This window comes from Amphiprion ocellaris, chromosome 21, assembly GCF_022539595.1.
Source record: "Amphiprion ocellaris isolate individual 3 ecotype Okinawa chromosome 21, ASM2253959v1, whole genome shotgun sequence".
Lineage (NCBI taxonomy): Eukaryota > Metazoa > Chordata > Actinopteri > Pomacentridae > Amphiprion > Amphiprion ocellaris.
Window position 1 is genome coordinate 17,195,677 of NC_072786.1, and position 23,887 is coordinate 17,219,563.

The 23,887-nt window shown below is 38.6% G+C and overlaps 1 protein-coding gene across 4 annotated transcripts in view; it reads right to left on the minus strand.

Annotated features, from left to right (window-relative positions):
- Window positions 1–1,263: 1,263 nt before the first annotated feature.
- The window catches only part of LOC111565830 (protein PHTF2), a 64,697-nt gene continuing 42,073 nt past the window's right edge, over window positions 1,264–23,887 (minus strand). For 3 of the 4 annotated variants that reach the window (XM_023266103.3, XM_023266102.3, XM_055006534.1), the window contains 17 exons: window positions 22,461–22,530; window positions 21,830–21,988; window positions 18,254–18,419; window positions 15,925–16,086; window positions 13,404–13,632; window positions 12,563–12,709; window positions 12,324–12,480; window positions 12,116–12,186; window positions 11,288–11,416; window positions 11,115–11,200; window positions 6,837–7,029; window positions 6,597–6,728; window positions 6,394–6,480; window positions 5,044–5,199; window positions 4,867–4,962; window positions 4,645–4,770; window positions 1,264–3,481 (listed from right to left, as the gene is read on the minus strand). In XM_023266103.3, the coding sequence (XP_023121871.2) occupies window positions 3,461–3,481; window positions 4,645–4,770; window positions 4,867–4,962; window positions 5,044–5,199; window positions 6,394–6,480; window positions 6,597–6,728; window positions 6,837–7,029; window positions 11,115–11,200; window positions 11,288–11,416; window positions 12,116–12,186; window positions 12,324–12,480; window positions 12,563–12,709; window positions 13,404–13,632; window positions 15,925–16,086; window positions 18,254–18,419; window positions 21,830–21,988; window positions 22,461–22,530 (2,187 nt within the window). In that variant the 3' untranslated portion in view covers window positions 1,264–3,460. The remainder of the gene's footprint in view (window positions 3,482–4,644; window positions 4,771–4,866; window positions 4,963–5,043; window positions 5,200–6,393; window positions 6,481–6,596; window positions 6,729–6,836; window positions 7,030–11,114; window positions 11,201–11,287; window positions 11,417–12,115; window positions 12,187–12,323; window positions 12,481–12,562; window positions 12,710–13,403; window positions 13,633–15,924; window positions 16,087–18,253; window positions 18,420–21,829; window positions 21,989–22,460; window positions 22,531–23,887) is intronic. The other variant, XM_023266104.3, reaches the window with a different exon arrangement.

Sequence of the window (23,887 nt, forward strand, 5' to 3'; positions counted from 1 at the left end):
ACCAAAGTAGAAAACTTCTTGTGAAATCCAGGTGGCTTACTCGTTTGGGAAGCAGCCCTTTCAGGGGTGATGGTGAATCGAACTTTGCATTCTGCTTGATTTCTCTGAGCTATGGTAATGTAAATAAAGCCCTGAATGTACACCAGAAATAAAGAAATGATCCAACTAAGCACTAGTCCAAGTTAGAAGGTGGTTCTGTAAATGATTTGCAGGTCCTAAGGTGGTAGACATTCGCAGTTTGTCAATGCCGGTCGTGGTGTGTTGTCTGTCATCCGATCGTTCGAAGAAAACAGCTGCAGTGATTGTTGGAAAGTATAGGAAAGGTTCTGATCTGTCCTACATTTAAAAACGGCAAACAGTTTTCTACGTTTCATTTTGTTGTATTTACTCTTCCTTTGAAAATACCGCCTCCGCTCTGCCTCCACCTCATTCTGTTCAACACGCTCTGCAGGTGGAATTTTGTTTGTTTTTTAAACTTTATTTCAGTCAGCCAGCATTGACAAAGCTCTGCAGGTGAAGTAGACAGCTCTGCGACATGGCGAGTGACGCATGAATCGCGCGACACAACGAATCGATAATGAAATTCGTTGCCAACGCTTTTAATTGATTCATTGTTGCAGCCCTAATATGGAGCAACTGAAGTAATATGGAGCAACTTTGACTAATATGGAGCAACTTAATACAGAGCAGCTTTAACTAATATGGAGCAACTTTCATACAGAGGAACTTTAACTAATATGGAGCAACTTAACTAATACAGAGCAACTTTAAGTAATACAAAGCAACTTAACTAATATGGAGCAACTTTCACTCCTTTAGAGCAAGTTTGGGGTGACTTAGAAATGTCCTTATATTTGAAAGAAAACATTTTTTTCAATGAAGATAACATTAAATGAATCAGAAATACAGTCTAGACATTGTTAATGTGGTAAATGATTATTCTAGCTGGAAACGGTTGATTTTTAATAGAATATCTACATAGGGGTACAGAGGAACATTTCCAGCAACCATCACTCCTGTGTTCTAATGCTACATTGTGTTAGCTAATGGTGTTGAAAGGCTAATTGATGATTAGAAAATCCTTGTGCAATTATGTTAGCACATGAATGAAAGTGTGAGTTTTTATGGAAAACATGAAATTGCCTGGGTGACCCCAAACTTTAGAACAGTAGTATAGTACAGGATGGAGTCCCTTGTTAGTTCATTTGTACTTTGTCTACATTGAGGATTTTCAATAATACCCAAAAACAAGAGAACCAACAATTCAACATCCATTTTTTTTATTTTTCATATAAAAATGTAGACCTTGTGGACAGACCAGTTCACAAAAAAAAAAACCCTAAATCTAAATATTTGGACTCTTTGAAAACAGCATCGCAACATGGAGTCCTTTACCTAGATTCACTTTCATACAATTCAAACATTTTTGTTCCTTTAAAAACGCAGTAAAACGTGCCTCTTCTTTCTAATGAGCGTGAGGAACAAACAGCCTTTACAAATGAACGACAAAAAGCACAAAAAGAAAAAAATATAAACCAAGTATTTCCAAAGGGAAACAAGTAGATTTTAAAGCATAAATGCTACAAATACATTCTTTTCCCAGCAGAGACAAAAACAATTAAATAAGCACTTTGGTCTTCCTCCTCAAACGCACTGAAGATGATTATGCTAGCATTTATGAGAGTGAGCAGAATGCTAACTCAGCAACATTTCCGTCAGCATTTTACTCACATTCTAAGATATTTTCTGTGGGCATCAAAACTTCATGTACCATGTTGGATTTGCTTCACAGAATTATGTGAATTTCTAATACAATTTGTAAGTTCTGAGCTAGCATCCGCTGTAACGCCAAACACACACAACCTTCTAACACAAGTGAGGTACAAAGAAAAATCTCAACATTGAAACAAGATGTAACTTCTTTTCTTCCATTTAAAGTCTGTTTTTAAAGTGCATATCTTCATCCAAGGACAGACATGTTTTTACTGCAGTGTACAGAAACCTGTGACAGATGGGGAATAAAGGACTTCACTGAAATGTCATGCACACAAATCTACCGTCTTAAGTAGCTCTGGAAGTTTGATATTTTATATAAAATCCAATGAGTTTCTAAACTGGCTGGACTGATGGAGCTAATCTGTGAGGAGCTAAAACAGTTTTCATTATGATATGCAGGATGTAGCACCTCTAAAGTGAGAGGTTACATGTGAAGATAGTTCTCATTTAAGAACAGTAAAATTACAGAAAAATCTGCAAATGTACAGAGAAGCATCAAATCAAAAAGGGGAAACTGAGCTGAAAGCAAAACAACATTTTAATGTCAGAAGTCTGCAGCAAACAAAGGTAGTAACGGATTTAATATGAAATTAAAACGTAACCATCTACACTTGTATTGCTGGAAATACTGTTGACACCATTGACGAGGTGATGAAATTAAGTAAAAACAAATAAAAAGCGACGCTGACTGTAGCAAAGAATCCTTCTGCAAACCTTATTTTCTACATCTGTGTTGTTATTTCCATTAACTGGATGATTGTTTCTTTGCAGTGCTGATGGCGTCTGACGTGTTAACCGCTGCCCAGTGAGAACGAAATAAAGCACGAATATTCTCAGGTAAGTCAGAACATTTACCTGCAGAACAGAATCGTTAACGTCCATTAACAGATATGTAACATTTGAAGCATTCACATCTGGGAGCTGGTATAAATAGAAATTAGTTGTAAAGATTTTTTAAAACTAAGATTGTAAATAATCTCTCATTCTTATTTGCCAAATACCAGAAATTACACCAAACAGATGTTTACTTTTAGTGGACCATGAAAGTGTCCTTAAAACTGCAGTCTGATCACAATATACTCTATGGTTTAAAGCATTTACTGCATCTCCTAAGAATTCATTTAACGTATTACAACTGAAGTATTAGGTTGGAATAAAACTAGAAAGTGATTCTGACAAGTTCCAACCAGTTTGATTGCTGGAATAAAACCACCAGACTAATGTACGTATTTGAAAACAGGTTTTTAAAGTCTTGAAACTCACTCGACATATAAATAAAAACTTTCAGTTTAAGCAAATAAAACACAAATATTACAACAAAAAGGATTTCTGCCTCATCAGCATCTCAATACTTCGCCGTCAAATTTGTGAACGCAGCTGAGAACCTAAACCATCACGTTAATAATAATTTATGTTCATAATAATACTTTTTGTAGAAAGGTAAAATATAGTCTCGTGTCACAGACCACAAAAAAATGAAACAAACTAGAATTCAAATAAACTCTAAGTTAAAAACACTGAGTGGGTAAATAAATAGTTTGTGAATTGCACAAAGTGGGAACGTTGAAGGTCAAAGCACTCTGATATGTTGAGACTGACATTCAGTCTTTCAGTGAGTCCAACAGTCAGACAAGCGTTCAGTGAGTCAGTCAGCGAAGAGTCGACGCCGTTTCTCACTCCACTGTCATGATTTGATCTTCCACAGCTGTGGACAGGAGAAAACAAACAGGTTGAGACACAAATCAGACTGACGACTGTCCAGAATGACAGTTTGAAAATACAGGAAATTATACAAAAATTAGTAGTGCTGTAGGTGAAGCCAGCTTTGACTACTTAATGTGATTGCTGGCAGTAAAAATCTTAATATTTCCTCATGTGATGTTGCAAAACAGTAAAGCAAAGTAGCATCATATAATAAATGAATATTAAATGTTACTTTCCACTACTGTTTTTCTCTGAAATGTTGCTGCTGACTGGACAATGCAATAAATTAACATGCAGTGTTGATTAATGAGGTCGAACAAATCTTCCTCCATCGTGACGAAATAAAATATTCAGTTTTTTGTTAAACTGTGAGGCGTTGAATCAAATGTGTGATAAATTTGGACGATGTGTGTGGTGCTGTTGAATAATAGTGCTTTACTGTTAACTGCACATTTATTTTTATAGGACTTTAATTTTCTCTTTCACTTTAGTGCTTTTTAAAAATCGTATTATATTTTACACTTTTTGTACTTTGATATATTTTTCTTATTTGTATCATGGTGGTCACTTTACTCTTTCTTCTTGCTACTGCAACAACAGAATTTCCCCTTGGAGATCAGTAAACTATTTATATTCTATTCTAAAGCACTACTATCCAACTGTACAATTTTACTGCATCTTTCACAATTATATGTTTGACTCAACTTCTTGTTCAAACAGTTTAGGGTTATAATAAATTGTACGGTGCAACAGAAACCACCAGGCTGTCTATGATTTAAACCTTCTGGTTTTTAGTTTCCTCAAAGGTAAATAATGCATATTTGAGAATCAGAATTCATCTTGTTGAAAGCACCACTGTTTCATGCAGGTTTACTCAGCTGTCCATAAGCTACTCTTCCCCTTATGTAGATTTACTTTGCTGCAACATTTAACGGATTTAAACCAGGAAATATCTACGAAAATCACTGCAATCATTGTGTTTGCTTGCAGTAGTGGAACAAACTGTTGCACTACTCAGCTTGACATAACGTCCCTCTGTTATCGTACGAACAGATTGATGTTCAATCAGTCATAAGACTGAAGTGAATAAAACAAATACACTGCCTCGTTAGCTAATTGATCCTATTCAACCAAGAGCAGCAACTATAAACGTCATGTGTTTACCTTCAGGTTAAATCCTAACAGGTCAGATATGACTCCTGACACGGCAGACAGGATGACCACCTGGGTGATGTTGTAGAGCAGAGGGTTCATAGTCAAACCGTACAACCTGAACGGAGTATCCAGCTCCTGGAGACGAAAGAGAAGTAAAAACACAGCAGAAGTGAGATGAAAAGTTCTCAAGGAGAACTTAGAAGAGGAGTTTTGAAGGCCGACAGTCGGTACCTTGAGTAGTTTGGTAGCCAGTTTTAAGACGTTGTTGACCAGTGTCAGCTCCTCTTTCTTGTTTGGCTTCTTCTCCATCTTCAGATACAGGTTGATCTGTGAGACACACCGTGGGTGAGTGTGAGTGTTTGAAGGCTTTACTGTGTGTTTATGTGTGTATTATCTGTGTTTGTATACCTGTTCAGTGAGCAGGATGGAGGTGTTGCTGTACTTCTTGCTGGTCTCTGAGCCCAAAGTGACGAACCTGAGCAGGAACAGCGACAGACTGGAGCACCAGATCACCAGCTCCCAGTTATAGTGACACTCCAGGAATGTTTCATGGACGTGCAGCAGCTGGAGGGAGAGAGGCAAGTACATCATTCAGTTTATTAAGAAAATCTGTTAAAAAAAAAAAAAAACCAACAACAACATCATAGACTTATTGATACTCGTCTCATTTAAAAAGAGCAGAACAATATTGAGCCCATCAGAAAACCAACCAACCAGTTACTGCCTCAATAAGAGGAGCATTTTCAAGCGAGTTAAGTGACTGTAAAAAAAGTAAATGCAGTAAACTGTCTGTGCTGTTTCACTGGCACATTGAATTGCAAAATGCATTTCCATTGGAATAAAGAGGCCCAAAAAGTTCCAGAGTTCAGTGAGATGCTGCTCTCAGTGCTGTTTATAATACACCTACAATTTAACTGCTCTCATTTCAGGTTTGTTGTTACATGTGTGACTGAAAAAGCATAAATAATAAAGCTCATAAATGCTACTTGTTACGAAGATGCTCCTAAATTCGCCATCTTAAATTAAAATTCAGATTTCCCATTCATGTAGTTGTCAGTGTCATGCTACCTTTGTACTCTTTACTTCTGCATTTAGTGGGATAATTTAGCATGACTACTTGCAGCTTTCCAAATAAAGTTGATTGTTACATTTGTTTTGCGTCTGACCAAAGGAAAAACAGAAATTAGCTGCCTGTAATGGACACATCATCATTAACATAACTATTATTAGCTGCATCCAGGGATAGATAGCGCTAACAGTTAGTAAAATCTCCATTTCAGGCAGATAAATTCAGTCTGCTTTCAGTCAGACTTGAAAACAAACATTTAAAATGATTAATGCAGAAATTCAAGACAATTATCCTGTTGAACTTTGTTTCCTTAACCCCTTGATGCCTGAATTTATTTACAATTAAATAATAAAAAAAAAAATTTAAGTGTGTTTTTTGCTTTCCAACTGATGCTAAAATAAGTGGGAATTGTTAAATTGTCTATTACACATAGAACAGATATAACAGATATATAATAATTAGGTCCCACTCAGACCGGTCCTACGAGAAACCAGTGCTTGCAAAAGGTTCCGAGGTACGTATTGAATACGCACAAACCGGCATTGGAGGAATGGATACGCTATCTCAGTCTGAATGAAAGTGGTATGTTGCAAATTAGGTGTCAACTGAGGCGAAGAGTGCAAAGTTATGTCACTTAAAGTTCTGTTAAAATATACTGGAATCCTCCTTTAATGCAGTTTGTCATTTACCTGGGCACAGCAGATGAAGACCACAGACAAAGTGAGCAGGAAGGCAGACGACACAATGACATCCACTGAACGCTGAGGACCCCGTCTCTGTAGATTACATTAAATTAATTACATCTATGAATTTGCCCAGCTCTCAGACTGTCAGTGAATTTAATGCTACAGTTTAATACCAGGTTACCAGTAGAAATGACAGACAGACGTACCTTGAGGTAGGAGCGTAGCGACAGCCACATCTTGATGTTCTGAACTTTCTTCAGTCTAAAATGTGGGACTTCAGACTTCCTGGCTCTGCGGGCCGAAGTCAGGTGACCAAACAGCTTGGCAAACAGTAGCCTCTGAAACACACATGAACACAAATGACACTGGTAAGTTCTACAGAAGTCACACGGTTAAAATGAAAACAGTAGTTTTACAGCTATTTAATCAGGATTTGCTTCTCTCACCTGTTTGTAGGTTCTCTCTGCTACACTGAGCAGGAAGAAGAAAAGCCATATAAGGCAAACGCGCACCAGGAAGCTGAGCGTTACCATAGTGATCACCAAGGCGTCTGACCCACAGCCGCAGCCCAGCGCCACAGACAGCAGCTCATTGGCTGAGAGTGTCGTCAGCTGATCCAAGTCACGGTACTGAGCCAGTCTGCAGCACAGAGACAGATCAGGAGTCAGTAAAATATGCAGCAAAGATTTTAATGTATGCAGGCATGGCAACAGCAAATTTTGATTTCAGCTGAAAATGTTCGGTATACAATCTTCAGGGGGGGTCAGCCCCCCCGGAAGCCGAGAGGTTTTCAGTAAAATAGAGGTGATTTAGAATGAAAAACATGCATAGAATTACAGAAGACTAGATTGTAATGAATAAGTTAATTTAATGAAAAGTTAACTTACTTTTTCTTCAATGTTGTCTCACTGCATTTAGTCCTACAATTTTTACAGTTCTATAGGTCTTTTAACACTATTTACACTGGAGTTCTACACTGGTCACAAAGTCACTTCTAAATTAGGGTTGCCACCTTTCAGAAATGAAAATAAAGGACGCCCACCACGGCTCCTCGGGGCCACAGTTCAGTAAAGTTGGAAAGATATTCACAGATTCGGACTTCCAGCATCAATAGCTCATTAGATATATGTTGTGAAAACATAAAGGATGCCTCTTTTCCATCATTATGAGGTACACAATGTGCTACTTGATAAAACTGGGCTTGTAGCACATTGTGTACCTACAGAGAACAAGATTGAAGTTATTGAATATTTGTGTCTCTTTGCTGTTGCAGCGGTTTTGCAGACAGTTTCTGTGCATTCGTAACACAGCCGGCTGCACATAGACATCAATGTTATTTGTGCAGCTTGAAAGACAGCTACTTTTGATAAAACTGGGCTTGTAGCACATTGTCTGCCTTGCAACAATGGGAAAGAGGCACCGTTTATGTTTTGACAACCTATATCTAATGAGTTATTGATGCTGGAAGTCCGAATCTGTTAATATCTTTCCAACTTTACTGAACTTGGCGCCACTACCACCTAAGGAGTGATATATTTAATTTTGAAAAAAGCATTTAGCCATACTTAAAGCTTTAAGTGCTTTATTAACACGGAACAAAAAATTTTGTATTGTTTTATTATCACAGGTTCTGTCTGAAAAGAGGTGGCATCATTTTAAACAGTGAAATCAAACTAACAAAATGTAATGACCAACCAGTGAGCAATACTGGATTCTGCAAAAACATAAACAACTGAATGCAGAATACTGGACAAAGAAATTCTCTACAGACATTTTTTCCCATCTAAATCTTATCTTAACACAGTTAATGTATTAGCTTATTTATGTGTGTATGCATGTATTTACTGATTTATTTAGTGCTGTTAGCATATCAGAGTTCTGAGTTTTTCTTTAGATAGGCAAAGGCCATTTATTGATTACATATTGGCTATTATATAAATGTTTATTAAAAACTAAAAGGCATTAAAAAAAAATACTAAACAACTTAGGCATTTATTGAGTCACTAAAATACTGTAGAGTCTAGGACCACATCAGCATGATTATAAGCATCCTCTGGTAAACTAACAACCATATACTGATGTCTCTTAACATAAGGACTTCAAGAGATGATTAGATGATGCTACTTCTAATGTCGCCTCATGATTCCACCGAAAACGATCCCAATAGCTCAAAATTCCAACACGAACATGCCGCCATGAATTGTAACAAAAGAATGCATCGAGCCATTTGATTGGTCCAATCGTTGGCAGCTAACCAATTTCGACCAACCACAAGGCCTTTTACAATGCAGCAGGAGCTAGACTGGTTCTCTTTGTCTGTTACGCTGCGGGAGAAACGCCGAGCGCTTCTCAAAAACCGGGAGCAAGAGTAACAAAAACATACAGTGGGTACAGAAAGTATTCAGACCCCTTTAAATTTTTCACTCTTTGTTTCATTGCAGCCATTTGCTAAAATCAAAAAAGTTCATTTTATTTCTCATTAATGTACACTCAGCACCCTATCTTTACAGAAAAAAACAGAAATGTAGAAATTTTTGCAAATTTATGAAAAAAGAAAAAAAGTCATAAGTATTCAGACCCTTTGCTCAGTATTGAGTAGAAGCACCCTTTTGAGCTAGAACAGCCATGAGTCTTCTTGGGAATGATGCAACAAGTTTTTCACACCTGGATTTGTGGATCCTCTGCCATTCTTCCTTGCAGATCCTCTCCAGTTCTGTCAGGTTGGATGGTGAACATTGGTGGACAGCCATTTTCAGATCTCTCCAGAGATGCTCAATTGGGTTTAGGTCAGGGGTCTGGCTGGACCAGTCAAGAATGGTCACAGAGTTGTTCCGAAGCCACTCCTTTGTTATTTTAGCTGTGTGCTTAGGGTCATTGTCTTGTTTGGAAGGTGAACCTTCGGCCCAGTCTGAGGTCCAGAGCACTCTGGAAGAGGTTTTCTTCCAGGATATCTCTGTACTTGACCGCATTCATCTTTCCTTCAATTGCAACCAGTCGTCCTGTCCCTGCAGCTGAAAAACACCCCCATAGCATGATGCTGCCACCACCATGTTTCACTGTTGGGATGGTATTGGGCAGGTGATGAGCAATGCCTGGTTTTCTCCACACATATCGCTTAGAATTAACGCCAAAAAGTTCAATCTTGGTCTCATTAGACCAGAGAATCTTATTTCTCATAGTCTGGGAGTCCTTCATGTGTTTTTTGGCAAACTCTATGCGGGCTTTCATATGTCTTGCACTGAGGAGAGGCTTCCGTCGGGCCACTCTGCCATAAAGGCCCGACTGGTGGAGGGCTGCAGTGATAGTTGACTTTGTGGAACTTTCTCCCATCTCCCTGCTGCATCTCTGGAGCTCAGCCACGGTGATCTTTGGGTTCTTCTTTACCTCTCTCACCAAGGCTCTTCTCCCATGATTGCTCAGTTTGGCTGGACAGCCAGGTCTAGGAAGAGTTCTGGTCATCCCAAACTTCTTCCATTTAAGGATTATGGAGGCCACTGTGCTCTTAGGAACCTTGAGTGCTGCAGAAATTCTTTTGTAACCTTGGCCAGATCTGTGCCTTGCCACAATTCTGTCTCTGAGCTCCTTGGGCAGTTCCTTCGACCTCATGATTCTCATTTGCTCTGACATGCACTATGAGCTGTAAGGTCTTATATAGACAGGTGTGTGCCTTTCCTAATCAAGTCCAATCAGTTTAATTAAACACAGGTGGACTCCAATGAAAAAGTAGAACCATCTCAAGGAGGATCAGAAGAAATGGACCGCAGGTGAGTTAAATATGAGTGTCACAGTAAAGGGTCTGAATACTTATGACCGTGTGATATTTCAGTTTTTCTTTTTTAATAAATTTGCAAAAATTTCTACATTTCTGTTTCCTTCTGTCAAGATAGGGTGCTGAGTGTACATTAATGAGAAATAAAATGAACTTTTTTGATTTTAGTAAATGGCTGCAATGAAACAAAGAGTGAAAAATTTAAAGGGGTCTGAATACTTTCCGTACCCACTGTACCTCACCCCCCCTAAAATTTTCTCAGCGGATTTGGATGATTCACAGAAATGATCGATTTGAAAATTAAAACGGCGGATTTCCGTGGAACGGTGGAAAATTGCCATGCCTGTGTATGAAATTAAAACGGTGAGAATTTTCTCAGCGTCAGAAAAAAAAATGTCATAAAATTTTGCAATAAATCTTTTTTTAAAGTCTGTTCAATGATTTCCATTATGCCTGATTTTAATCTTTTTAAAACAAACTTTCTTGAGAAGGTGTTCTAACTTTTAATCACACTACACTTCTGTCTGGAATTACATTTCAGACAAATGACATCACTTCTACCATTCATGCATGTAGGGCTTCCCTTTATTTACAGTGAACAGATGTGTCAGATGTATGAATTACTTTAAATATCTGAAACATATTGCTAGTTTTTTTTTTTTTTTTTTTAGATATCAACAATGAATATTATAACTGGTAAATATCTGAAATGGGAATTTTTCTTATTCTATTGCAGAAAAGTTCTGTTAGGTAACAATATGAAATTTAAAGGTCATTTACATAGAAATGGTAAAACTGACATTTGTTGGAGGATGAATGATGTTGTGGACATTAAATATTCATATTTAACAGGGAAGAATTGAATTATAGATATCTGCAATATAAATCCACTCTACTCAGTTAATGTTAGAACATGTTAAAAGACTATTCATATGTAAGAGTTTGTTCACTGTACCTGTAAGCGAACGGTGTGAGTCCGAGCGTTACTGAAACCAGGTTCCCAAACACCTGGTAACCAATACCAGGAGTGTAAAGGTTCACCTGTACAAAGAGTCAAAGTTATTAGTGGCTCACTAGTTAGTGTTTTAGTCTTTCTGTCTGTCTTATGAAACCAAAAGCGTCACTCACTCTGTTCATGATCATGCCGCTGATCTCCAGCACTGACATGTCTGCCTTCTTACACTCGTTTCCCTCCCATACGATGGCGCTCACTCTCTCCAGGCCGGGGTTGGAGCTGTGCAGCCAGGGAACGTGACCCTGCAGAACAGCAATATTCACATTAATACTGCATCCAGTCTGCTCTCTGTTAATATTTACTCCAGAGGTAAGAAAAAAACCTGGAAATATCTAATGTCTACATGATTTACAGGTCGGACAACATGTAGATTGAAACTGGATTAAATTTGGTTGTCAAGGTTACCTACAACTATTCTTTAAATGATTGAAGCCGACTGTAGTCACTTAAATGCAGCTGAAATAATGTAGAGTAAAAAATTACTTATTAGCAGTATTAAACATTTCTTCTAACCCTCTAAACCCCACATTGTGCCAGTAGGTTCAAACAACATGTCTTTACAAAATCAGAGCCAGAAAAACTGAATCATGTGATTTTTACATTTTCAATGACCATTTGATTGGGAAAAAATTACCCAAAACTAAGCTTAAAAACATGATATGAAATCACAACATTCTACATGTAAATTCCTTGGTCTAGAATGAGATTCTGCAAAATAAATAAGTTCTGCACTGCTCTGGGTAATATCTATAATATGTAGACTAATATTTTATTTTGCAGTATTGATTACACCTGTGGGCACTTGGAACAATATTGTACAAGTTGATGCCTCTGTTTGCAGAATAAATGAAGAAATTCACTTTTTTTAAAAATGGTTGTGTAATGCTGCACAGAAGACATTTTTGAGTTCTCGCTATTTCTAGTTAAGAGGCTTCAAAGACCTGATGGAAAGGGTCGTCTCTGTACTCCTTTTTAGCAGGAGGACAGACGGGTGTTCCTCCTCCTTCTCCCTCTGTAAAGAGAAGGAGTGACGGTATTAATTTACAGACACTAACCCACAGATATATATTTGAACAAGGACAGTTCATTAGATTAGGTACATCTGAATCACTGTTAAACACATATTGAGTATATTTGTTTCTGTCTGACCTGTTTCTGAAGTGCAGGATGATCTGCACTCTGCACAGTGCAGGAAATCTTCCCACATCAGGTCCTCGGTCTCTGACTCGTGTCGAGTGCTCTCCGAGTCTTGAGTCCTCAGACTAGAACATCTGGAGCTACAGCTGGTGCCGGACTTGGGGACGTCCTGACACACAGAGCAGAAGATTGGTATTTAGTGAAAACTATGAAACGTTAATACGAGTTAGGATTTGAGTGCGTTTGTTTACCTCCACAGCGTAGTGTTTCTTGTAGTGGTGGGAACTCTTGCGGTTTCTGAGCGTACAGTCACTGTTCATTCTCTCCACTCCCCTGCGGAGGGCGCTGTAGGAAGCTTCAGGGTCCTCCTCACTGGACGCCTCGTCAGACGCAGGATCCTTAGAAACACAGACGAATCAGCCAAATCCACAAGCCTTATGTGGTTCCACATATTTTAAATAATATCTTTTGACATGTAAATTTCTATGTTTGAGTCAAGGAATGAATTTAAACTTAGATTATTCAGGGGGTTTTTTTTGGCAGTTTTTGCTTTTCCAATTTGTGGACACGATGAGCAAAGTTTTTTGAGGGTTTATTTGCATCATTATATAATCAGACATATCAGTTACAACAAACTAATGTAAATATGCCGTTAACTTTTTGGAAAATGTATTCTCATCAGGGATTTCAGACATAATGTCCTCTTATGTACAAATGTATTTTGTTGAATTTTTCATGAGATACTGAAATATGTTGCATTTTGTTTTTATTTACAGTTTTTGTAAAATGGATTGTAGTAAATATGGTAAAACACTTAGATCTCTGGCACAGCCTTAAAAGTGCAGAGAATAAATAAATGCACAACTTTAAATTGTTCTCTTCATGTCTCAAACCTCATGACATGACTGGAGGACTCAGATTACTCACTAGCTACAGTTCTAAAGCTGAGGGTGTCCTGGTCAGTAAATCCAGCTAACCCAATCTGTGGTTTTGAGTCCAAATACAAATCTTAGGCCACAGTGACACTTTATTTTGGTTTTTGGAGTTGTTTCCTTAAACTGTATTCCAGTTAAATGAACTTTGATTGGTCACCTTACTGCTGTTGGCCAGCATCAGTCCTGAGCTGCGTCCTGTGTGAGCGTGTGCAGGCTGGATGTGGGAGTTCCAGCAAACCTCGTCAGCTCTGTTCAACAAATCACATCGCTGCTCGTGGAGCTGAAGACCCTCCTCACTGCTGCGGTTGGTCACCCGGCCGTCCAGCGACACATAGCCATTGTCCGTCTCTGTGGATTTGTCAATGGAGAGCTTGGACTTCTTAGATCTTTAGGAGGAAAAGGCGAGACAGGAGACCGATGGAGAAAGACGTATAGGAGGAGACATGTTTAGGTAAAAATAAGTAACAGGCAGTGACATTACAAGTAGTTTTAGTCTCATATGCAGACATGCAGTGTTTTAAACCACAAGAGCAGGCAGTCGACAACACTGTGGAACATTCATGGAGAAGTGTTGCATATGTGATGTACTGGATCAAACTTTAACTGATAGTTGGCTATGTTGACAATAACTGATTAATGGTTGAAATGAATGAAATATGGTGGATGTTACATATCCTGATAAAACAGCTTTTAAACTACGGACACTTAATGTTTGCTATAAAATCTGCCCGGTTACATCAGGAAATTGAAGAACAGATGAAGTGACTTGAATGATGAATAGCACAATATTATGGCTTTGCTTAGGCTTTGCTTAAAATTGCTCTACAATGACTAAACTGAAAAATTTAGTCTTTATAGTAATCTAATATCAAAATAGTGATCTTAACTAACTTGTTCAGTGTAGTTAACTTTAGCTGATGAACACAGCTGCTCAGTTGGACCAAATGTCCACAAACACTTTTTCTGCAACAAAATCAGTCTAAAAAAATCTCCCAACGTTTACTGTCACCTCTAAAATTTACTGATACCCAGTTTTATTCTATATTTACCCTTAAGAAATCTATCAAGCAGCTGAAGCTGATCCAGAACGCTGCTGCCAGAGTCCTAACACCAGGAAACTGGACCATATTACATCACTACACTGGCTTCCTGTTAGTCCAGGGATGGAGTTCAAAATCTTACTCCTGGTCTACGAAGCACTGAATGATCTCAGTTACTTATTATCTTCATTTGAAGCATCCAGAGCCCTCTGGTCATCAGGGACAGGTTTACTGTGTGTTCCCAGAACCAGAACAAGACTAGTGAAGCAGCATTCTGCTATTATGCTCTTCACTTGAGGAACAAACTTCCTGAAGAACTGAGGTCTGCTCAAACTGTCGGCTCTTTTAAATCAGGCCTGAAAACCAGATAGTTTACTGCAGCTTTCTCTTAGAAGCTAAATCTATTTTCTGACTTTTACTGAACTTTTGTTTTATTTCTCTGATTTAAATGTCTACTTTTAAATCATCTTTATAATTAATTTTAAGTTCTGTGATTCATTTCTTTGCCATTGTAAAGCAGCTTGAATTGCCTTGTGTATGAATTGTGCTATATAAATTGCCTTGCCTTAAAGGTGTAACTCCATATCATCAAACAGGATGAGGCTCCACCTGGCGGTTCAACCAGGTACTATATCTAATCTAAAGTTAATTTAGGATACATTTATATTTTTAATAGCAATTACTTGATGAACATTTGAGCATCAAGAATTGCTTTATCTATCATAAAATATAATGTAATTGTTAACCTTGGTTGTATTCTTGACTTTCTTTTGAAGAAGTATTAAAAAGAAAGTTTTTCTGAAAGGAATTCTAAATCGTTAAAAAGGTAAACGAGAGTAAATCAAGGGATTAATAAGTAAAATTATGTGACAGAGGCACTAGCGTCTCGTACTAAGAGCTGAAGTGACTGTGACAGATAATCAATGGATGAAGTTATCAAATGAAGAGTTGTTGTCTGAATCGTTCCACAGAGCTGCAGTCTGCTGAAAGCTGCTGAATTTGAAACATGGGGAGAAGCAGCAGCCTGAGACATTCATCCGTTTGGATCAGGCTAAAAATGAGTTAAAGAAACTTTAAGATAAATAATAAGGCAGAATATTTTTCAGACAAGAGCCGTGTCCCCATGCTTCTTTTGAACGCAGCTTCAACAGCAGGTTATTTACATAGCTGCAAAATCCCCCTGCTCCTGATAAACGATGGAAAGATTTGGCAGTACAGGAGTCGTCATTTATAAAGGCGGCAAAGTTTTAGTGGAAATCAGCAAAAATGTCTTTTCTGAATCAGTTATATTTTGACTTAATTTGTCACGTTTAGTTCACAACTGGGTTGAGAATTTTCTCCATCTTTCTCCAGGAGGATAAACGTTCAGGAGAGGAAATGATGTTGCAGCTAAAGAAGCCCGGGTTAGGTCTGAGTCAAGGCTGGCATTTAGTTTTAGATTTGTAAATGCAGCAAATGTGTTTTCTTTTTAGTCAAATTTCACTTAACGATAAAGAAAAAGGCATTAACTGTGAAATTTTACTGATTTTTCTGACAGTAAATAAAAGTTTTGAGTCAGTTCTTGTGGACAAACTGCAGCTCAGCCCCGACTCAGTTACATCATCTCGTTTTAGGAAGACGGGAAACGAAGATACACACCCAGCTTTACAGATATCATGCCAGAAATCTTGGAAGAAAGCGCCCAGGCTGTATGTGGTGCTGGCTGAGTGGGAGTGTGGCGCCCCCTCCTGTGTGTTATCGGTAGTGCTAGACCCGTCGCCTTCCCTATGCACCTCCATCTGAGATGCCTTCCTCAACTTCCTTCAGTTTGGAAATAAAGGAGGGTGGAGAGAGACTTAGAGCGAACCTGCAGACTAACAAGTGTTGAAGCTACAGCAGCGTGTCCACCGGGAGTCCGGCTGCACTGATGAGAAGTTTTTAACCAACACAGCAAGTTAAGTTCCACCTTTAACAGATGCTAAATAGTGCTGCGATTCACAATTTTACCACATCGCTGCTACTCAAGAGTACAACTGGCACCTGGTGGACACAGAGGCTGATTCAGAGCACTGTTAATCTGAAAACGTCATAAAATCTGCAAAACGTACAAGCCAAAAGTTAAATGGAAAAAAATGTATGACCTCAAGAGCAAAAAATTCTTAAATATGCTAATACTTTATAAAAGAAATGCCTGTGATTCCATATTTCTTTGATTTAGTAAGAGGAGATGTAATCTATGCAAAGAGGCTTTATCTATCTAAATGTGCATTAATCTGTTTTAATGTCTAAAACTGAAATATGAACACTGAATAAAGTCAGTTTACAATAGTTTGAAGTAGTAAGATGCCCTGTAAATCAGATTGTGAAAGATAAATGAACACTTCTCTCTGTAAAAACCCTCATAGAAAGGATTTAAGCTGGAGTCTGGTGTGTTTAAGTGCTGCTGAAGAGGGACTCAAGTACGAGATATGTATTGAAAAATTCCATATATTGTTATTAAAGTAAACCACAGTTTAGGCGTTAAAACTTAAATCTGAATTTACATTCAGACATATTTTTTGTCCAGGTTTCTCACATTTAATGCTTAATATGCAAATGACACATTTTCTAATTAAATATGTGCTAATCTGCATGTATTTCTTACCTAAATAAATATTTCGGTCTCAAGACAGACATGTAAGGAAAATATCCCTTAATCAACAATGAATTCTAGATATATTTTGATTTAGTGTGTTCTTTTGCAGAACTTCAATATAAACATTGCTATGAATAGATTTGGTTAATAATAATACCCAAAAAGACACGCCAGAGGGTAGAAGCTGTGTTTTGTTTTTCAAATTCATAATAAATTCAGCCTGTGATTGACAACAATTCTGGGTTTTAATAAGATTGTTTGACATTTTCTGTTATCGTAATGTGCTTGGTGATATTGAATTTGTTTTGTGTCAGTGAATGTGGGCCGGTAACTAAACAGAGCCTCTCCCTCCAAAGTGTAATGTTGATGCATGAAAGCATCCTGTTAAATCTGGTTTTAAATCGTTTCCTGCTGCAGCGACTGATAAATGTCTACGAGGTCTGACAGGGAAAAGAAAAAGGCAGATCCAGAGTAATATTCAGACAAACAGAATCGACTGTGTTTAATAGAACTCTGCTCTTTTCATGACTGACGACTCAGTGAAGCAGCAAACTGTTTGTTTTGTCTCCTGTAACTCTTTCCAAAACTGTGGCATGGTCCAATTTTCTTCCCGAGAGTCTGAAAATTGTCTTTATTTCATTGTGAACCAGAGACAGCAGCCACACACTGACAAGCTTTAAACCAACAGAGAGAAACTCACAAACTGCAAATCTAAACACTACAAAACACAGCAGCAGATAAGCAGCCTCCTCTACTTTCACACAGTGAACCTTCTGTCTAAACTGGAAATTTATCAGAGAGATTTCCTGGAGAAGTTGGCTGTCAGGTTTGTCTAATTTGCTGCTTTGTGTCTGAAAATGCTTCATTTTCAACACATGAAGTCATGATTTATCTAAGCTATATACAATACAAAAGTGTTTTTGTTTTTTTTTAAATGTCAGTTTATACTCTTTGCTCCTGAAAGGTTCTGTAAAAGACTGAAATTAACACAAACAGCAGCTTTCCTAAAATGACTCAGACATATGTTTGGATTTGTCTTTTTTGACAGAAACTCGTGGAAAACTCTCCTGATAAACACACTATTTCTGACTTAGAATTTAGTGGGAAAAAAATCACAAACAGTGAGGACAAGTGCAATCCAGAAGCAAAAGTTGTGGTTTTATATTCATGAAAAGCTCCCTTTGTAATCTGAAGTTTATCCTCTCATCTCTTCCTGGCTCCTTGTTTTGTCTCTTGTCTGACTCATTTCTTCTTGAACCCTGTCTTGTTCCGGTCTTGCTATGAGTCTCCTACATCTCTCCAGGTCTATTAATTCATGAACAGGTTGCAGGTTTCTATATTTTCCCTCCTTACCTGCGTCTCTTCCCCCCGCTGCTCGAGGCAGGTTTCGGGGTTCTGGTGGAGACGATCTGACAGTGGACGGTTCCCAGCAGCAGCATGAGCCAGATGGCTCCGAACACCTCGGTGGCCGGTATCCCATGAGGCTGAGGGATGGTCACATACAGGACTGCTGCTGCCACTGTGAGGAATATGGAAGAAAGGAACTGATTACAACAAAGAGAGTCTCAGTGTTACTGTTTAAACCTGGAGTATGACCAACCAGCTTTTAAACATTGTGGTTTTAGTTTATCTCTGCTCTTATCATCAACCCAGACAAGCCAACTGTACACAACCTGTCAGGCAGGAAATGGTGAAAAGATACTGAAAAGCAATTACAGAGGAACACCGACAGCATTGATAAAAACACCTGGAAACTGATTCAAAGCCACCCTTAACCAAGTTTAATCAATACAGTCAACCTCTTGATTTCATAACATGGAGAAGCCTGTAGCAGAAGAACTGTAAGGCCAAAATTCATGTGTGAGACTTCATTTAAAAGGGAACATCTCCTAGTTTAATAGGCTAAAATAGAACATCAGCTACATCAGTTCAAATTAGAGACCACCCCATATGTTGGTCAGTGAAATCAAAGATTTATCACTATCGGCAATATGTAGTCGGTTATCAGAACCTTTTTCCTGAACTGGATATATACAGAAAATAATACTTGGGATGATTTAGAAATGATGTGATCACATAGTTTGTCCAGCAGAGCGGCTCTAATTCCATTGTTAACAACTCTTGGTACTATGTGCAGCACATGTAGCGGAGTACGTATCTCAACTGAGTAGACGGTGGTGTGGAGTCAAGTGGTGACTTGAGTTTGTCAAGGACCATATTTTTAAGTTAATAAACAACGACCCCATAATTACTCTGCCAAGGAACGCGGCGAAGTGATGTGACGATTGGCGCTGGTTTGTTTGTCTGTTAGCAACATTACTCAAAAACAGAATAACGAATCTGGATAAAATTTTCAGGGAAGGTCAGAAATGACAGGGGCTGCACAGTGGCGTAGTGGTTAGCACTTTCGCCTTGCAGCGAGAAGATCCCTGGTTCGCGTCCCGGCTTTCCCGGGATCTTTCTGCATGGAGTTTGCATGTTCTCCCTGTGCATGCGTGGGTTTTCTCCGGGTACTCCGGCTTCCTCCCACAGTCCAAAAATATGCTGAGGTTAATTGATTACTCTAAATTGCCCGTAGGTGTGAATGTGAGAGTGCTTGTTTGTCTATATATGTAGCCCTGCGACAGACTGGCGACCTGTCTAGGGTGTCCCCTGCCTTCGCCCGAGTCAGCTGGGATAGGCTCCAGCCCCCCCCGCGACCCTAGTGAGGATTAAGCGGTGTATAGATAATGGATGGTCAGAAATGACACAAAGACCAACCGATAAGATTTTGTCAGTGATGCGACTTATAGTCTGGATCCACGGATTTGTTAAAGATTTCTGTATCATTGCGAGATAGCGGCACAGCGTCACTGTAACTATGACAACAAGAGAACGCTCTGTCAGCTGCCTGCTGATGATCACATGATTGCGATCCTACTACAAATCCACCGCTGCGGACTTATCCGTTGGAAATAATACAAGGAACGATTAAACTGTGGGGGTGTTTCCGAGTCACATCAATTCCCACCATCCGCTACATGTTTAGGTCACGCGATTCAGTATCCGTACACATGCATCACACACACCTGTCATGTTGTTTGTGGGTGCATCTATATTAAATGGATACATTCCAGTATTTCCTCTAGGACTTTTTCCTGCAGCGGCGGCAGGCTCCCGTATGTATGTGAAAATGTCAGCCAATATGTAATATTGGAACTTTTTAACTCTTGAAAAACCAGCATCACCTCCCAGAAATCCAATATCTGTCACTCTCTAGTTTAAACATAACTCAGTTAAGGCTTTGTTTATTATAATAATAATAATAATAATAATAATAATAATAATAATAATAATAATAATAATAATAATAATAATAATAATAATAAATAGAACATGTTTGATGTCAGAACTGTGCAAAGCACCACATATCTTCTACATCTTGTCAACCACACCTGCATGAAATTCTAGACCTGTGGGCCTAAATTTATGGGGCTTTCCGTGAAATGAACTGAACAGCTGAACTGTGGTGAATCTAACCATGAAGACGAAGGTTTAAACATCTATATTATATGTGCAGCTATGAGGTTTGAACTAGCCTAAACAGGTCACCAGCCACCTGAGGGCTGTTCAGAGGTTAAATAAATGTTGTAGTTGGAGCCTGAGTGCCGGTGTTGCTCTTTTTACCAGAGTGCACTTCTAACAGACTTGCACCTACATGCAGGGTGTCTTGAACTTCACTCTCTTTGACAGAGACACCTCAAGATAGCTTTCTCAGATATTTGTGGCTAAAAGTTAAGAGAATTGAAGTTTCCCTCGTTGTAGTGTTAAATCACCCAGAAGGTGTGTGTGTTTTATATAGTATGTGGGGGAAGTGAGCAGGAAGGGTGGAGGCAGAGATGAAAAGCAACAGTGTTTTCTTCTGTGCAGAAAAGGGCAGCATGATGTAGGAGGTGGAAAACACTGCTCAGAGGTCTTAAAAGTGTCTGTGCAGCGAGTGTGTGCAGCTCTGTGGGCGCAGACTGGGAGTACTCTGTGTTAGCAGGACTGTAAGTGCGTATTTTAAGAAAAACAGAGACTCAGAGCGCGGCAGCAGCTGTTTAACAGCTTGTGAACCTGGTTTTCTTATTAAAGAATCAAACACAGTGAGGGATAGTTTAAGGACCTGATCGATTAATGAATGTTGGAAACGATAGTGATAAAACTAGTTTATTAGAACCTTCTACTTAACCTCATTAGACCAGACTACAACACTACAACTATTTATTACATCTGTTTACTTGATGCAATATGCACTTTATAATCACACCATCACTGCCATAGTCACTTTATTTAAACCAGGGTTTACAATATTGCACGGTTCACTTTACAATCACTGCCACTGTCAGTTTAGTGCTTATTTCTTTATTTTTTATTACATTGTGTTCATTTGGTTAAGGAGGATCAGCAAATTAAGGAGGAACTGTCTAGTTTTCTGTGCATAGGGCAATAAACAATCTTGACACTAGAGCTGCAATAATTAGTTGATTGGTTGTCAACGAGCAAATTAATTGCCAACTATTTTGATAATTAACCAGGTTGGGTATTTCATTTTTTAAAAGTCTAAATACTCTGATTGAAGCTTTTTAAATGCGACTAAGTTCCTGTTTGAATACATCATTTTGAGCTTTTAGAAAGTCTGATAGATTTTTTTTTTTTTTTTTTTTTTTACCATTTTCTGGTATTTTTTTTAGACCAAACAATAAATTGACGAAGAACAGGAACTGTAGACACAAAATTAAACCCAACTGTAGGATCAATTTCTCACGTTTTCTAAACAGAATTTGAGATAAAACTGGACATTGCCACCACAGACGTCTTATTTTTCCAGTCGTACAAAGTTCACGCTGTCTTAATTATGTCAGTCTCCACTTCAGTGACAGAAACACGTGTAGCTTCTCTCAGACGTACCTTGCAGCAGGTAGAGAGCCAGCAGTAAGAGGAAAATGGCTCTGGAAGTGACCTGGATCCACCATCGGTAAAAGAACGGGAAGAAGACGACTCTGACGATGCCCTTCCTAGTCAGTGACGTCCACGGACTCTCAGGTTTGGCTTTGGCAAACGCCGAACCTCAGAGAAAGAGAACAAACACACACACTTAGTTTAATGAGAACTAATTAAAGAAAATGAAGAGCTCATCACATAATACATCCTGGAGTGACTTTTGTTGTTTTTTTTAATCTCTTCCTCTGTCCATCCCCTCGATCTGCTTATCTCCTCTCCGCCTCCATTTCTGTCTTGATTATCTCCCTCACAATGAGGATAAAACTGACTGCTCTGATGAATAATTGAAAGTGAGATCAATATGAGACAGGCACCCAGAGATGAGAGCAGAGATAGAGAGATGACGACAGAAAGAGTGAGGATTAACAGTGACAGGACGTTGGCCCAGAGACATGGCATCTCAGGTTCAATTTATGTTTGTCACTAAGCAGACGACGCAGTACGACTGAGTTTTTTTTTTTTTTGCTTTAGCAGAAAGCCCATCTCACATCTAATCTAATTAGCCTGATGGAGAGGAAGGCAGTTTCTGTTTTCTCACCTCTAACCAAGTCCACGTCTATGAGATCTGGTTTGACATGACCAGTCTTCTTTGGCTTGTTCCTCAAGCCCTGCAGGGGGAGACAGAGACACAGTCAACGCCAGGCAAAAACACTTTTAATACAGGTCTTCAGACTTGTCGTGCACTTTATGCCTTCATCAACACACCGTGCAGTCACACAGCTACTGGCTCTACTCCATCTAACAGCATATGTAGCTACTCACATCTAGTAGCTCATCTAGAAAACCAGCATCTACACTTTAATGTGTCACATCAGGCTAAATTTTTTTGTGCTACTCTGTAGTTTTTAGATTAACCCTACAGTCCTTTCAGTCTTTGAAATGAACAGTGTTGAAGCTCTTATTCATCCTGATGACTGTAGTTAAAGTTGATGCTTTGTTCAGGTTATGACCCTGGGAATAACTCTCCCCTGTGGCACGCTGCCTTCCTGTGCCAGTCAGTCACTTCCTCCTATGATGCATACGCCTTATACCCATGTCCATGGGTATAAGGCGCTTACAAATAAAATGTACTATTATTATTATTGTTATTATTATTATTTAAAACTGTGTTTGTGCGTATCTCAGAGAAGTTAAGTACAACGATGTTTGAGTTACTGCGGTGAGAAGATGCTTGTTTGGTTTTAATAAAGATTTCATATCAGTGATTCTGGGTGAACAGCTGTGACCACAGTGCTACATGTACAACCTGCGATGTTAAAAACATCTTAGAGGATGTTTAATGGGGAAAAATATTTTACACAAAACACTTGGTTGTCATGCTGCCATCTTGTTCTCTGATTCTTGAAAATATTTGTGTTTTTTTACAACACTTTTAAAAATACTTTGATGATCTTTGTGTGATCACTTTACTTCTGTGTCAGCTAGACATGATCAACTTTGTGTCTATATTCTCCACACCTTGACTTGTTGTCATGTCTGTCACAACATTTTTCAGCCAGGAGCTGTTCTGACAGCTTTAAGACTGTGTGCAGCTCCATTTTTTCTTATTTTCCTTAAAGGTTTCTTCAACTCTCTGAACTCCAAAACCCACTAGTGGGTTTGAAAGGCATTTTTACAACAAATAACCACAATTACACCACTTATCAGAGCCAGAAACTGTAAAAACAGAAAGAATTCTCAGATTTCCATCTTTCACACAGTCCTAGAACTACTCATCTGTGATGTGCTCTCGTCTAAAAACCTACACAAACCTCAAAATCTCTTAATTCTACAAGTGTCTTTTAAAAACATCAAAAATTGTTTGCTCTAGACACAGAAATTGCATTTTTTAGACTGCAGTTCTGATTTGAATTCTATAAGTTGTTCCCTAATTTAATCTCCTGTTAACCTGTTCTTTGGTCTTATATTTCACTAGTTGATTTGAAACTGGGGCATTTTTGGACAACGGAAATCAGGTATTTGATC